General features: G+C 37.7%; 1 protein-coding gene across 1 annotated transcript; it reads left to right on the top strand.

The window, feature by feature from the left end:
- Positions 1-8,016: 8,016 nt before the first annotated feature.
- LOC149936089 (uncharacterized) lies at positions 8,017-11,622 on the top strand. Its single transcript, XM_090153619.1, has one exon. The coding sequence runs from the start codon at positions 8,017-8,019 to the stop codon at positions 11,620-11,622; it is 3,606 nt and encodes a 1,201-aa protein (XP_090009745.1).
- The last annotated feature ends 5,775 nt before the right edge of the window (positions 11,623-17,397 follow it).

The following is a 17,397-nucleotide window of genomic DNA, read 5'->3' as shown; positions in this document are numbered from 1 at the left end:
AAAAAAAACCTTTGTTTAGTGTACTTTTGGTCATACCTCCGAAACTATTAGTCCCAGCGATCCGCGGCGAGTCTCATTCGACTCAACGTTAAAACATACTACAGAAACGATACCCAACTTGACCGGATTGCTAAATTTAACATTTGGGGATTTTTTTTTCCTATTAGAGAAAAAACCACGCGATTCAGTACAAATTCGGCCATAACTCGGACACGGTTCATCTTACGGGCATGTGGTGGGTCGCATTCGACTCAGGGTTAAATGTACCATCGGGAAACAACACCAAACACGGCTCAATTCGGTGAAAGCAAATGTAGGGGGCAACTGCCCCCTCCTGCCCCCCTTGCCCCCCCCCCCCAAAACTGTGTTGTCCACCCCGCATCGCTGCGGACTCATCGGATCCTCAAAGTAGACATCAAAATTGAATTTTTAGGCCACATTGCAAGTTGGGACGAATTTTGCCGGTGAGCTACCCTCTTTTACCCGTACTATCATTAAAAAAAGATACAATTTTACGACTGATATTTCAAACAGACCCAAGTTTTACCCAACCTGGACTTTTCCTTTAAAAAAATTATAAAATTGGGATGTAATTCTTGTAAAGCACCACTTCTCTTAAATGGGCATATATTATAATAAAAACAGTTCTTCGAACTGAAAAAATAGTTTAGAGCTCGTTAAATGTGCAGCCTTAAAGGGACATATATTATTTTTATTGTTGATTAATATGTCAAATTCATTTAAAGTATTAAAAAATATTCCTGTGAACAACAGAATGTTAAGACGAGTCTTACATTGCTAGTATCGGAATATTAAAAAAAAATTATGTTGCACAGAAATCCAGGTTTTATCCGAAAGTCTTACAACTACTGAAATCCAAATTTTCAAACAAAAACTATCCCAGGGATTTTCGAACATCGTTGATTTCTTCCCAGCAAGCACCATAAAATCAGTTAATAACTAAATATATCGGAATCATATTAAGGAACAAAATCTAGAAAATTCCTCTTTATTTACTATGTCATAAATTGTGATAAAAATTAACGGTTTTATTTTGATTATATCATCAATCCTTAGGTGTACATATATGGTTTACTATAGTTAATACATATATTTAAGTTTTGTTTTAATCAATTTACATGCTATCTTCTATTTTTGAATTGTTCATGATCTCCGTGATCAAAACAAAAGTGTACTAAGGTACGCTGTAAGCGATAGTAGCAGCCTATACAACCGAAAGGTTCTTTCCTTTCCTAATTAACGATAATATATCAATAATACTAGATATCCGTAGATGATAGGAAAAGCTTCACTTTGCGGTCGTAGCACTGGACATTTAACCGATTGTAATTTAAATAGAAAACATCTTATCTGTGAGAAATCTACTATACATGTTATGTTCTATAAATTTTTCAGTGAAAAAGGCTATTTATAATATTTCTAGTGTGTCCCTATAACATATCCCGGATATTAAATATCCTGCGTTTTGATATATCCCGCAGGATCTCCAAATCCATAACATCTGGATATCTATAATGAAAATATAATTTACATCTAACCTGGATACATGGATATCCTAAAGACATCATGATTATCCAAGATACGGATATCCTACGTACCTATTTTTGTTTGATAATAAGTTAAGTTAGAGGAGACCACCTATGGACTGTGAGAAGGATGATAAAATACGCGAAAAAGTAGATTAGTCCATAATTAAAAGGGATAATATATCTAAATCCTAAACAAATTTGAAGAAATTAAAAAACTTACTAATAACTCGTACCGATAGGTCTTCGAGCGAATCTCGGATCAAATAGATCTTCGAGTAATAAACTACATAAAAACTAAATAAAATAGCCAGAAATTCCAACGGTAGACCGGTTTCGTTCTATTTGGAACTCATCAGTACCGTGCGGGAAATCTGGCTGGCGACTGTTATATCGAAAAGAGAAACTAAGCCTAAACATTAAAAATTTCAAAACGCGTTGCATAGCAACGGAAAGCCGAAAAGGGGGGAGTGTGGTGGAGAATAGTATATACGATAAGTTAAGTTAGAGGAGACCAGCTATGGACTGTGAGAAGGATGATAAAATACGCGAAAAAGTAGATTCGTCCATAATTAAAGACTACTGATGACCATCAATATTTGAGTGGATGTGGGGAGTTGTCCTATGGCAGGGTTACAATATTTCATCAGTACTTCGTGAAGATCGTGGCCACCTTTTTTTGCCTTCAGTAAGTTCTTGATAATCTAGGATAGATTTTTCAGTCATACACTGTTAAAAAAATTCGTTCAGAAGACGTTCAACTTAGAACAGTCTGTTCAGAAATGAACGATAGCGTTCTAAAGGTATGTAACAAAGAACGGTGTGTTCAAGATATTTTATTTCGTTCAAATAAGAACAAATGCTCTTTCGCCCTCTGGAGGAAGGCTTGTAAACTAAGCAATAGAATAGATTCGTTCCCCTTAGAACAGGTTTTACACACAATCCTATATGGATTTCTTTGTATTGGTTTCATGTACATGTACTAACATATAAGCGTGACACTTTCAACGTATGACCAAAAGTAATGAATAAGTGTGACACTATTTTGCGGTAAACGTCGTAAGGCCAAAAGTAACAAATAAGTGTGACACTATTTTGCGGTAAACGTCGTAAGGCCAAAAGTAACAAATAAGTGTGACACTATTTTGCGGAAAACTTCGTATGGCCAAAAGTAACAAACAAGTATAACATCCATAAAGTAATAAATGAGTGGTTTATAGTGCACTTTGTTATAGGTAGTTTTTTCGTATATTATTATGTTGTTTTAAGTTAGTGTACTGGTTGATTAAACTAATACTCGTAGTAATTTATTTACAGGTTGAGTAAGAACATGTTGCAAGGAAGTTGTTTTTGTAGTACAGTGTGTTTGGAAATTTACTGAAGATTCTATTTCGTTGTTGGAGCGTAGCTCCTTCACTAGCGACTCAAATGGCGTTGGGTCTGTAACGCTGTTTCTCAGAAACTACCCCACCTATTGAAAAGAATCTTCACACAAATAACGATATAAATAACCACCGTGTCCTAAGGAAGTGGAAAACGAAAAAGGGTTTTGAAAGGTCCAAATTTATAGGACACGCACCGTTTTTTTAAGTATACTTTTATTCGATTGGCAAGGTAGACGAAATTCGTTCGGAAATGTAATTGCCCAAGTTCCAGAATTAAAATTTACAGAAAATATTTCGTAATATACTGCAATTTGGTTTGACGTTTTCAGCATAGAAATAAATTCTAAAATCGTCTGTTACTAGTTTTCGACCTTACGGCTGAGAATAGAATGTTTAATCTTTTGCGCTAAGAAAAGGCTTTATTTATTTTACGCATATCACTTTCATGGTAGATATTTTAAGCTTAATAAAATGGTTGTAGTTGAGGTTGGAACTAAATTCAAATAATCTAGTTTTAGGCCGGGTTTTCCTTTTCGGTAGGCCATGTGTTATGTTAGGTTACTTTTATTAATTTAGCGTAATGAACCACCGCCAGGAGACATTAATTAAAATTTTGAAAGCGATAACTAATGTACTCTTTGTATTGGATAACGATAAAGCATTCCAAGTCGAACAATAAAGCGTTCTACCGCGAACGACAAAGTGTTCCGCGGCGAACGAGAAAATGATCCACGTCGAACGACAAAGCGTCCCGCCGCGAACGACAAAACGTTCTAATTTGAACAAAGAAAGTTTGTTCAATATAGAACATCTAAGTTCAATATTGAACGAATATTTTTTGTTCATTTTAGAACAAAATGGCGTTCTGTTACAGGGACAACCTTCTGAACGGCGATTTGTTCAAATTAGAACAATTTTTTTAAACAGTGTAGCAACAACACCTTTCCTTCTAAGATGCTTCCACAACAGCGATATATTCTGCGTTTACAGAGGTAAAGACATAAGTAAATTTTCCAACCATTCGGCCAGAATCCTCAAACTTTACAAGATCCTTAGACAACTTTGTCAGTTGGAAGAGTAAATAAATCACAGAAACTAAACTACTACGTTAAACTAGTGTTGTAAGTCGAAAAAATTTCCGGAAAATTACCTAGGCCTTTTTTCCGGAAAATGTTCCGTATTTTTCCGAAAAATATTAAAAACGTTTTCATTCCATGATTTGTCTAATATATTGTTTGCAAATTTAAATAAAGCGGCATTTTCACCTCATTTTTTCTAATCTAAAAGTAAAACTAAACCTATAGACTAGTTTAAACTGGTTGAAATGTAACACTATTAATGTTTTGTAGTATGTTTATTGATATTAGTCATTTTAAATTGATAAAAAGTTTAAAACATTAAAAACCCTTGAAAAGTAATTTATGTTTAAATTTTTTATTTTTCCGATTTGCGGAAAATTTTCCGCAATTCGGAAAATTTTCCGGAAATTTTCTGGAAATTTTTCCGCATTTTATTTTTCCGGAAAATTAACAACCCTACGTTAAACAATTTTTCTTAAAGTTGTTATAATAGGTAAAAAATTGTATTGAATAATACGGCTGGTTTTCAGCGCTATTTAACCACATGTCCGGGTCACTTTTATCATTTGGTAATAAACATTTTATTATCTGAACGAGTTACATATTCTCAAACAATAACAGCAAAATGGACACAACTAAATAAAAATCGGTGACGAAAACTTTCGTAGCCATGTCCGAGTAATCAATAAGGTGGGAAATTTTGAGTAGTGTTTGCTCAGTTTGGGAGAGCTATAGTGTTATTAAAATTCCGACTGAAAATATTTTAGCTTTAAGAAATTGAAGCCCGAATTATTGAAAGAGTTAGGTTCGATTAGAACCGTTAGCAAGTATATTGAATTGAATGATAAATTTTAATAAGACCAGAAAAACTAATACATTAAAGCGACAATTAACAAAGATGAAAAACAAAAAAATACCCTATTAGTCCACCCAAATGAGTCCCGAGGAAGGGATGGAAACGTATTTGTTAATGCCCTCTAGTTCGAGGAGCACGGAGATTTTGGGGCTAGAGTTGGTTTTGGCCCTTTGCCCAGGTCATCACGTGATTTTTAATAACCCGCGAGAGAGTAGAGAAGATCGAATTGCACCATTTTGAGGAAATTGGCTTGACCGAAGGCCACATTCCAACGGAGTGACGTTTACAAAAGCCAGCGAACCCACCAAATTTTCAGGCAGATTTACCTTATACATGTATTGCAAAAAAAGAGAAACACGAAGAATTTGTGAATACCCGAATTCAATAAATACAGGTAGAATTCCAAGTATACATTTATAATGGCGTGGTGACCGAGTCATAATAATAATAATTATAATTTCAATCAGCTATAGGCTTATACCCAAGGCACCAAGCCACTTTTTAAAGCCATTAACTCAGGTGGCCGGGTTACAATGCGTAGGAGGGTGGTGGCTAGTTCTTCATTCCACGCGAGCTTACTTACTGTTAAGAATTTGATTGAAATAAAATAAAATTAAATAAAATTAAACCTAAAATAAAATAAAATTAAACCTAAAATAAATATAAAATTGTGTAAAACTATTTGAATCTTAAAATTGTGTAAATTTAAATATATATCTGTTAATTCCGAAAAACGTTTCCTGTATACTCCTTTGTAAATAATTTCGTTCTCGATCTTTGTAAAAACCTCGATTGTAAAAGGAAAGACATAGTGATGAGCGGGGAAAACCCGCGCGTCACTGGAAATTTTCCTTTCCTTTCAATACTGCACCACTGTATTTCGAAACATTTTCGCCCCCTTGTAACAACGGAGGAACGAAGAATTCGGACCTCCATCGGGTACTTTTTCAATTGGCGTCCAAAGGAAAGGAGCCAAATATTTAGTCGCTAAAAATAAAACTTAAAAAAAAAAACCAAACTCATGACTTTTTCTTGTAAGGTTACAATAACTCACAGTTCGCGAATAGAAATTGAATTCGTAGCTTTAACTTAACCTCAACAAATTCAAATATTAGTTAAGCGATTTTTCAGTCGGTCGACTTAATTTAAAAAACTAAAAACAAACCGCTCTCCCATCAAACCCCAATCGAGCTACTCCGCAATATGGTGCCGAAACCCGGGAATGGACTATTAAACAACGAAATTGGATTGTGAAATAGTGAGTAAAATCAAAATCAAGAATTAAACTCGGAGCCATAATTCACGGTTCTAAAGAAACATTAACTTTAGAAATTAAAAGTTAAAAGACGCGGACTTACAAATCGGTAGTTCGCGAAAAAACTAAACTAACCTAACCGAGTTAAAATCTTTACGTGTTTAACTTCAAAACAAAAAACTTAAACAATGGCAGAAGCCATAGAAAAGGCTAGAAAGGACAAACTTTCGAAATTAATAACTTTAAGAGGTTGCGTTAGAAGGAACGTTACCAATACAGCGGGTCAACTACAAACGCTGCTGAATAATCCAACCTCAACTAAAGAAGAAGTAGAAGACAAAATGGCGCTGATATTAAGGAAAGAAGAAGACCTCAACGCCATGGATGATAAAGTCATCGACCTATCAGTAGACGGGCCGGACTTAGAAGCAGACGCCGAAAAAATATGCGAGTACCAGGAACTTATCGAAAGCATCAAAATCGCCCTACGGAGGAGGTTTCCAGACGCCAACAAGTCATCGTCTGGACCCGCACAGCAAGCGCCGCCGCGCATCATCCAAGTCGAGCGGGAGGAGATTAGACTGCCGCCTCTACCTATACAGAAATTCAACGGGAACTTCACCGAATGGGATAGCTTCTGGAGTCGCTTCAAGTCAGGAGTGGACGAAAAGAAAAAATTATCAAAGGTTGAGAAATTTGATTATTTAATGTCATACTTAGAAGGTGAGGCAAAAATGACTCTTAAAGGTATGAAGGCATCTGATACAAATTATGATCTAGCTATTAAATTATTAACTGAAAATTATGATAAACCTAAATTAGCAATTAACGATCTAAGTAAAAATTTAATGAAACTTAATCCTGTGCATGAATCTCATGATGTTAAGGCCTTACGAGAAATGTATGACACAATTCAGGTTAATTTGCGTCAATTAGAGGGATTGGGGGTAGACATTACTATGAGTGGTACATTTCTTTGTCCCAAATTGTTTAAATGCCTGCCGCCTGATATCCGTTTAGAATACAGTAGACTGCGTAGAAAAGACGCGGACTACAATCTTAAGGCTTTGGTAGATTTTATTCGCGAAGAAGTTGAATGCCGCGAAACTAGTGTTTTACTCGGAGGTGGTTCTAATTCGCGCGATCGTTCGCAGTCGTCGTACTCGAACAGTCGACGACGATCAAGTTACTCCGGTAATAACCAACGGTCACACTTCACGCCTAAAAATGAGAAGAAAAATAACTACGAAATTAAATCCGCCAGCGCACTAGCTACTGCCGTAAACTCAAAACCAAACGTTTACTGCATATTTTGCAAAAAAGATAATCATTCCTCGTGGAAATGTAGCCATCATACCATCGCCGAGAAAAAGAAAATCATTGACGACTCGGGTCGCTGTACCATTTGCTTACGACTAAGTCATAAGGCAGAGCACTGCCAATCTCAAAACAAAACGTGCCGTTTGTGCGACCGAAACCACAACGTCGCCGTGTGCGAAAAGAACGAGACAAATCGCGCGTCTCGAGAAGAAAACAAACCGTCAACGGAGCAAAATCGAGCCTCCGCGGATAACAACAAACTCAACGTTACTCCTGTCACTCAAGGAAAAACAGTCCTTCTCCAAACTGCAAAAATAAACATCAGCAACCCAGAAGAACTACGGAAGAAGTAGCCAGAAAACTCAAGCTACCGGTCGTCGGTAAAGTCACCGTGGAAATAGGAGAATTCGGAAACCAACATCCGAGGACAGTAACCCGCAAACAAGTCAAGGTCATTCTTCAAAACCGAGAACACCCCAAAAAAGAACTGGAAATAATCGCAATCGAAGTCCCGTACGTCTGCCAAGCAATCACAAGCATACATAGCAAGAAAATCGAAAGCTATTTCAGAACCATGGGATATCAATTTGCAGATCCAGCTAGCGCAGACTGCGTCAACAGCGACGACATAGACTTACTACTAGGCGCCGACTACTACTTCGACGCAGTCACCAGAAAAACCGATCGATTCTCCGAGAAACTAGTGGCAGTCGAAACTATCTTTGGCTGGGCCATTCAGGGACCAGTAGAAAACGACCAGATCCTGACTAACGCCGTAAAAATAAAAGTACTAAACATCAGGCTTCAAAATATCGAGCTAAACAAAACACTTTGGGACCTGGAGTCAATTGGCATACTTCAGAATCAGGAGAAAACGCCCATGGACGACGAAGTTATGGACACCTTCAGGGCCGAAACTACGTTTGAGAACGGTCGTTACGTTGTCAAGCCACCTTGGAAAACGTCGAAAGAAACATTACCAGACAACCTAACCATCGCAACCAAAAGAATGAATGGACTGAATAAGAGGTTCATTCAAGACCCAATCCTATATCAAAACTACAAAACCATCATCGATGAACAACTTGCTTTGGGAATTGCTGAAAGGGCCCCTGATGGAGTCGCAGTTACGGCGGGAACTTATTTTTTACCGCATCAGCCGGTCAGAAGGGAAGCCAGCACTACCACGAAGCTACGCGTGGTCTTCGACGCCTCGTCACACATTCGAGGCGGACCGTCCCTAAACGACTGTCTGCTGAGTGGACCAAACCTAAACCCCAACCTTCTCCAGTTACTACTTCGATTTCGCAGTCACAAAATCGCATTGATTGCGGACATCGAAAAGGCCTTTCTTCAGGTTGCGTTAGCGCCAGAAGAAAGAGTCTCCGTCAAGTTTCTGTGGACTAAGGAAGAAAACGGTACGATCTCCGAAAACGAATACGAGATTCTCCAGATGGCTAGAGTTCCTTTTGGGGTAACCTGTTCGCCTTTCCTCCTTGGCGCAACCATAAAAATCCATGCAGAAAAATACACTGAAAGCGATCCTGAAGCCGCCAAAGCAATCCAAGAAAGTATTTACGTTGACGACCTTTTGGATGGAAAAGATGAAATCGATGACGCAAGCCAACTAGCCACCGACGTCACAAGAATCCTGAGTGAGGCCGGAATGAAAATCAGAAAATGGTCTACAAATTCCCAAGAGCTGCGTCAAATCTGGAGTGACAAAAGCAAGTACTCCGAAAATGAAATTGAAATCGACTTCCAACCGGAAGTGAAAACACAAAAGGTCCTAGGTCTCTTGTGGGACCCCACATCAGACAATTTCTCCTTTGACCTTTCGTCTCTCCACGAAGTTCTACGAAACTCTAAAAACACAAAACGTTACGTCCTAAGCGCGGTCGCCCAAATCTACGACCCTGTAGGAATTTTGAGCCCATATACAATTCGGGCCAAGATGCTCCTCCAACAAGTATGGAAGCTAGAGCTAGGATGGGACGAGGAACTTCCAGAGGTCGAATCCAACGAATTCAAAAAATGGTGTAAGGAAATGCCAAACCTAAAAAACGTTAAATTACCAAGGCATTACTTCGGCCAAGAAAACGATGTCGCCGAGTATTCAATTCATTGCTTCTGCGATGCGTCAACAAAGGCGTATGCAGCGGTAGTCTACCTTCGCTACACCACCTCAACTGGAAAAACAGGAGTTACGATGGTCGCTTCAAAGGCCAGAGTTGTACCCTTAAAAAACACGCCCACACTTCCACAACTGGAGCTGATGGGATGTCTTATAGGGTCGCGCCTCGTAAAAAAGTTAAAAGAAGTTTTACCATCGAAGGACACGACCACAACAATGTGGACCGATTCGAGTATCGCACTCCATTGGATAAAAAAGTCACCGCAAACTTGGAAGGTTTTTATCCAAAACCGAGTTTCTGAAATTCAGAAAAACACAAACCAAACTGACTGGTATCACTGCTCTGGAGAAAACAATCCGGCAGACTTCCCGTCTAGGGGAATGCCAGTAGAAAAAATGACTTCTAGCCGACTTTGGAAGGAAGGCCCTCACTGGCTGAAACTGGACAAATTAGAGTGGCCCGAAGACAAGTTTAAAGGACTACCAATTCCAGACGAAGTCGAAGAAGCAAGACGTAAAACCGTGGTTGCAGTCAGAATTGAAGACAGCCCTGGATTGAGTAAATTCCTCACACTTGAAAATAACAGCGCATTAGAAAGGGTTCTACGAGTCACAGCTTACATTCAAAGATTCCCCGACTTCGCTCGGAAAATTGATAGACGAAAGGGACCAATTACTGCCATGGAAATGAATTCGGCGGAAATTGAATGGCTGAAATGTATCCAGTCCAAAGACTTTGGAGAAGAAATCGCATCTCTGAAGAAAAACGAACCAATGAAGAGTACATCAAAAATCGTCAGTTTCAAACCCTTCTTGGACGAGGATGGGCTTCTTCGCGTGGGAGGAAGATTAACAGAATCTAATATGACATATGCGCAAAAACATCCTATACTATTGGAAAAACAACAACGCCTTTCCGAAATGATTATGACGAGAAGCCACAAACAAGTCATCCACGGCGGGATACAAAGTACCGTCACTCAGACCCGAGAACGCTACTGGGTGCTGTCAGCGAGACAATTAGCCAGAACCGTCATAAACAAATGTTTAATATGTCGTTTATATAAATCCAAACAAGGCGAGGTGGAAACCGCTCTTCTGCCGAAGGAACGAATTAATCAAGCAGAACCATACGAAATTGTGGGCATTGATTTCGCTGGCCCAATCATGGTCAAGGTCGCTAACAACATGCAAAAGGCATACATATGCCTTTTTACATGCGCCGTAACCCGCGCTATGCATCTGGAGATGGTACCTACACTATCAACCTACGAGTTCTTACTCGCGTTAACAAGGATGATATCGTTGTTTGGAATTCCACAAATCGTGTACACAGACAACGCCCAAACCTTTCATCGCGCAAACAAAGACTTAAAAATCATTTGGGATAAAATCAACAACGACGAAGTGAAAGAGTACTTCGGAAGGAAAGGTATCACTTGGCGTTTCATCGTGGAACGCGCCGCCTGGCATGGGGGCTGGTGGGAGCGACTAGTCAGGTCTACGAAAACCACTCTCAAGAAAATCTTAGCCCGCGCCACCCTCACACCGTCGGAAATGCAAACCGCGCTCGCTGAAACGGAAGCGATAGTGAACTCTCGACCAATCACGTACGTGTTCAATGACGTAAACGAACCCTCGCCATTGACCCCTTCGCAGTTTTTCATAAACAAACGTGTAACCTGCCTACCTCCACTTCAACTTAAGGAGGGAGAAATCCCCAAAACGCGTCAGGACTTTACCAATCGCATGAAGTATCGAGCCGCAATAATAAATCGATTGTGGACTCGCTGGAGAGACGAGTACATAAAAGAACTTGGCTCGGCGCACAAAATAGCACTCGCTAACAAAGAAACGATCATTCAGATCGGAGATGTAATGCTGATTCACGAAAACAAGGTGCCTAAACAATTTTGGAAATTAGGAGTTGTCACTGAAATTCACATAGGACGTGACAAAAAATATCGTAGTTGCATTCTTCGTACCGCGAACGGAAACCATATCAGGCGGTCATTGCAATCACTTTGTCCCCTAGAAATCACTTAAGCCAATTATCGAAATTAAAATTGTCGGTAATAACACGCTTTGCATGTATTACCTGGGCGGGAGTGTTAAGAATTTGATTGAAATAAAATAAAATAAAATAAAATTAAACCTAAAATAAAATAAAATTAAACCTAAAATAAATATAAAATTGTGTAAAACTATTTGAATCTTAAAATTGTGTAAATTTAAATATATATCTGTTAATTCCGAAAAACGTTTCCTGTATACTCCTTTGTAAATAATTTCGTTCTCGATCTTTGTAAAAACCTCGATTGTAAAAGGAAAGACATAGTGATGAGCGGGGAAAACCCGCGCGTCACTGGAAATTTTCCTTTCCTTTCAATACTGCACCAGTGTATTTCGAAACATTTTCGCCCCCTTGTAACAACGGAGGAACGAAGAATTCGGACCTCCATCGGGTACTTTTTCAATTGGCGTCCAAAGGAAAGGAGCCAAATATTTAGTCGCTAAAAATAAAACTTAAAAAAAAACCAAACTCATGACTTTTTCTTGTAAGGTTACAATAACTCACAGTTCGCGAATAGAAATTGAATTCGTAGCTTTAACTTAACCTCAACAAATTCAAATATTAGTTAAGCGATTTTTCAGTCGGTCGACTTAATTTAAAAAACTAAAAACAAACCGCTCTCCCATCAAACCCCAATCGAGCTACTCCGCAATACTTACTATTATCGGCAACCTAAAAAGTTTTTATGGAAGGGGAAACCGAAGAACTCGATGGAAAACCTCTTAAACCCGTTTTGAGAGAACTTGCAAACTCAACGCATATGGAGTTAAATTACCGACCAGGCTACTAAATGTTTCAAAAACTACAAGGGAAATAAAAATAATTAAAATTTACCCAAAAAAATAATTTAACATTGATTTGTTTCGAGTGCTCAATCTATTCACATTGATTGGATGTCATACTTCATGAATCTTATTTAAGTAAAATGATAAAATATCTTTAACAGTAATCAATAGCATTGTTCATTTGTCATAAATTTAAGAGCAAAATGTTGATCAGTTCTTAGCATTTAAAATTGATTTTCTTATTAAAGAAAAAAATATTATGTTCTAATTCGAAGCCTAGATTTTGTTTTTTGAAGAATCGAAACGTGATAAAAAAAAAGAATAGGTAGAAACGTCCTTAATGAAAAGGGGAAAAAAGCTTCACCCTATACAAATTTTAAGAATTTAAACTACTACTTACTCGTACCAGAGGTCTATCGAGCTAACATAAAGACGCGAATCAGGTACATGTTAATCAATAGACACTAGTTACGAATGTCTTTTTGATAAAAAATTATTAAAATACTCAAGCACTAAAAATTTCTTTCTTTAACTAAGACTAAATAATCTGCGTGATTTTTTCATACATGCGAAAAGTTGCGTTGGTTCGCGGGCTCGTCACCCGGGTTTAATTTTAATTATCAGCTAAACAAAACTATTTCCATTGTATCTTCCTCCATCCCATCACCGAAAAGACCGTATCCAACCTCTTTCCTTTGACGGCAATATGACATTGTCTCCGGTGGTCAGACAACTCCATTTGGCCCTTTCATAAATTCCATCTACCCTTCTCTCTCTTAACGCCCCTGTTGCCAGAATACGTTTAAAAACTGTCTTCCATTTTTCCATCAACTTAATACAGTTCACCGTATAGATATATATCATATTTCAATTTTGTCTAGTCGCTATCCTGGTTAAGTGACACACCTATCTCCTTTTTTCTCTCTCTATCAGCATTCTGAAGAATGTCCTTTACAAAAGGAAAGACATTCATTTATCGGTCTACTCGAGGCTCTTATTTTTTTGGCCTACTTCAAAGAATAACGTCGTAGCTGTCTTACCTTCCATCAGTTTCCACATAAAAAAATAATAAAATACATATCTACCCGAAATAAATTGGCATATTTTCTTCAAGCTCAAAGTTTCGGTTCAGTTTCATTAAAAAGTAATGGATATACGATATGAAGGAGTGCGTGTTTAAAAATTATAATCTTACTCTACTAAATAATAATACAAAATTTTGTTGTATATCGAAAACTCAAGATTTTCAAAATATTAATATGAAAGTTAATATGCAAACTAGCTATTTTAAATGAAGTCTTTTCAAATTTAACTACTTTCTTTGAATTAAAGGTTAATTTAATACCACTATTCCAGATGGTTGAGTTATATTGCGTAGAAGGGTGTTAGCAATACCTTCATATCAGGCGAGTCAACAGTTTCCGGCACTTACTATTACCGTAATTGAAAGGGGAAATCGAAGAGCTCGAGGGAAAATCTCTTTAGCCTTATTATCATCCAAAGCATATGATTTCATTAGGAATTAAGTTTTCATATTACAGTTAGTTTTTAAAAATGTCTCGGACTTGACTGTTTCGTTTAAATTGAAAAATAATGATGGCTTTTTTTAACGCAAACGATAGCTTAAGAGCACCAAAAGAGAAACGAACACGAACTAACGTACCAGTAAAATCTCTCCCAGCTACAAAACTATAGAAACGTAATTTATATTATTAAAAAACCATTAATGCTTTCGCTAGAGCCGCGTTCTCTCTTCTATTCTTAGATGGTAGCCGCGTTATCTCTAAGCGCTTTTCCAATGGTAAGACATTTGGGAATCTTTCGAAAATCGCCTATAATAAGAGTGGTTCGACGGCTCGTAAAAATCTAAAAAGATGGCAAGACAAAAAAGCAAAGGGCCATTTAAAATTAACATTAAGAACAGAGTAAAAGATCAACAGCTGTGCTTAAAATCAATCAGTTTTAACAGTTAAGTGTAACTTGTTTAAATTAACCAAAGCTTTACTTCAAATTATGTGTTTGTACCAGTATTGTTGCTTAAAAAAATTCTATACTTTTGTTTCGCGAAAAAACGGGAACCTAAAAATGTACATTATTGGCATAATTTAACAGATATTTAAAACCATAAAGAAACACCTTCCAACAAAACCTTCGACAATCACTAAGAGTTGTAGTTCCACTTTCTGCCAAAACACGCGAAATGGTTAAAGTCTATAATGAAAGAGGGGACGTAAAAAAGGTAAACCCTAAACCAATTAAAGTAATTACACAACTTAGGAATAGCTTGTACCAAAAGGTCTTTGAGAATAAAATAGAGATGCGAAACTCGGACCAAATAGATCTTCGAGTCAAAAACGAATTAAAAATAAATTAAAATAGCCAGAGATTCCAACGGCAGACTGGTTTAACCCTATTTGGGGCTCATCGTTAAAAGTATTAAACCTTGTTGCGTAGCAACGGAAAGCCAATTAAAGGGATAACGGTGGAGAATAAAATATACGAAAAGTTAAACTTAATAAGAACCACCTATGGACTGTAATGCAAAAACTGCTGAAACCCGTGAAAAGTACATAATGAGAAAGGAAGCAAAAAACGCTTCCCCCTATACAAATTCAATTTCTAAAAGAGAGTTTCATATTGACCGATTTTAAAATTACGTTTTTGCGCGTGACAGTACCTTTACTTTGCGAGGTATAACAGGCTTATTTACCTAACATGGCTTCGTATTTTCAAGCGCAAAATTAATTTGAAGAATCACCAATTGCATTTAAAACAAGGCGTAAAGCGTGTTAGTGTAGATTTTAGGATTTTATTTCTACTTCATTTAATTCCTATTGTAATTTCTATAAATTCGTAAATAAAGTGATAAATAATTTTCTCGCTGCCCGGAAAAAAACAAAAACAATTATGTTCTTTAGCTCAGCTCCAATGTAAATTCCCAAACGTGTTACAAACTTTAATAGGCCATTCTATAAATTCGCTACTATACTGCCGAACGTGTTTTTGAAATCGGGCAGTTAAACCCATAGAAGAATTAATTAGCTCTCCTTGGGGGGAGAGCTGGGGAAACATTGTCTACGTTCAGTAACCTGCAGCAAAAGCAACATTTTAAAATCTATCAAGCGGTTTCTTACTGAACGATTTTCCCAATTCCCGGTATGACGTTGCGCTCCTCGATCGATTGAAAGCATTTCAACCTGCTGGGGGAGCCGGTTCATTTGTAGCGTGACGTCACAACGTTAAGGAAAGTAATGGCGTCGAACCGATTGAGTGAGTACAGAAAAGCGTTGAGTAGCTCTTGACGTAACGCTGCAGGCCCGATTACTCTTACTGAACGCAGCCATTGTAGAAGTGAGGAAAAAAACAGTAAACAAGAACGCCCCGATAATTTATAGAAAGGTCTATTAGTTTCCTATATAGGACTATGACTCCCTTTAAAAATGTTCGACCAAAAACCACCTCCGCCACTAGCGACGCCACTGTCGCCATTATCCTTCACTATGGTTGACACTGTCCATCACCTAGGTCAGTGATAGTAGGTGGTGATTTTGGAAAATTCTTTCCATATTTCTACCCTCATTTTACTGGCTGCTATAGTTTTTCTTCTTTTGAATGTGAAGGGTTGAGATTTTAAATTGGAGTGCGAACTTATTTCTATTTGTTTTAACAAAAAACCATTGTATACCGATTTCATAAATTTGAAAATATTTATATTATTATATTTGATGGCGATTAAGAAAATACCAAAACAACAAAAGAAATAGTGTTTTCCACGCTATCCCCAAGTGCAAACTGTTTCCTGATGAACAACCATATAGCCCTATTTTCGATCATGGTGTGTTCCATATGGCGGTGTTCACATTTTGAGGCGAATTATTGTCTATTTTTATAAACAGGGGAAAATATCAATTCGCCGTATCCGGCAATCACCCAAAAACAAAAATTCAAGGTTTCGTAGAAACACATGACCAATCTCTAAAATGTCTAGTACCAGGTGTTGATGACTTCCTAAAATTTTATATCAGAAAATTGACAACAATATTAAAGAATATCATGCGTATATTCACATTCAACTCAAACAAAGGGAACCTAATAGGGTTGAATGACACCCAACAGAGTCTCTCAGATTGCGTGTTAGTAGAGGGTTTTGTTTTTTAGCCCACACAGCTAACGACAATGGAACAAAAGAAAAATGGAGCTCTCTCTTAAGCAAAGTTCTAAATGGAATGTTTAAAGAAGTTAATAAATCAGCGCTTAGGGTTTGGGCAGATAAATTTGGGAGTCATTTGTGCTACGACCACAAGCGTGACTTAGAAATTCGGCAGATTCGGCCTGAAACGAGCCTGCGAGAGACAAATCGGAAAAGACCTCCCTTTTGTTTCTTTCTCAATAACATTAAAGAGTATTTTCTTCCTAAAACTCCACCGTGAAGCCAATTTCGCGCGAGGACCATTCCCACGCGAAGAAACATTCTTTTTCGAAAAAGAAGAATATCCGGCATTACCCGTGGAATCCCTTTAACTCCCTTAAAACATGAAAGCCTGGTGTATAATACCTTCGGAAAACCGTATAAATTTCTTTCGGCCGGAGAAAATACTCCAGTTCTTTGAAAACTTAAGAAAAAAGAGGGAAAGAAAAAGGACATTTTTCTACCAGTTAAAGTCGAGGCCATCCATCGCCCACTGTTAACTCCGAATCGTAACGGTTTTCTGTCTTGTCTGCAACTGACAAACGATGAAACTTTTCTTTGCAGAGGCCACGCCTTCTCCCCTTAATTTTTACTCTTCGATTCTCCATATTCTTGGACTATCATCTTCTTTCAGCTCGTAACCTTATATAAATACTTGGAAATCAAAGCTTTTGAAGTAGAACGGTTCGTCCCCGTCGACGTAGATATTCGAAATGCGTATATAGCATAAGACTATGAACTACGTTCTTTGGACCAATTTGAATTTTGAATCG

Source organism: Leiobunum rupestre, chromosome 7 (assembly GCF_980474605.1).
Source record: "Leiobunum rupestre chromosome 7, qqLeiRupe1.1.hap1, whole genome shotgun sequence".
In the NCBI taxonomy this organism is placed as follows: Eukaryota; Metazoa; Arthropoda; class Arachnida; order Opiliones; family Sclerosomatidae; genus Leiobunum; species Leiobunum rupestre.
The sequence above is the reverse complement of the archived record's forward strand: the minus strand, read 5'-3'. Positions and strand labels throughout refer to the sequence as shown.

What these genes read in the sequence shown, in the direction of transcription:
- LOC149936089 (XM_090153619.1), top strand. Translation starts at nt 8,017, where the DNA reads ATGGGATATCAATTTGCAGATCCAGCTAGCGCAGACTGCGTCAACAGC.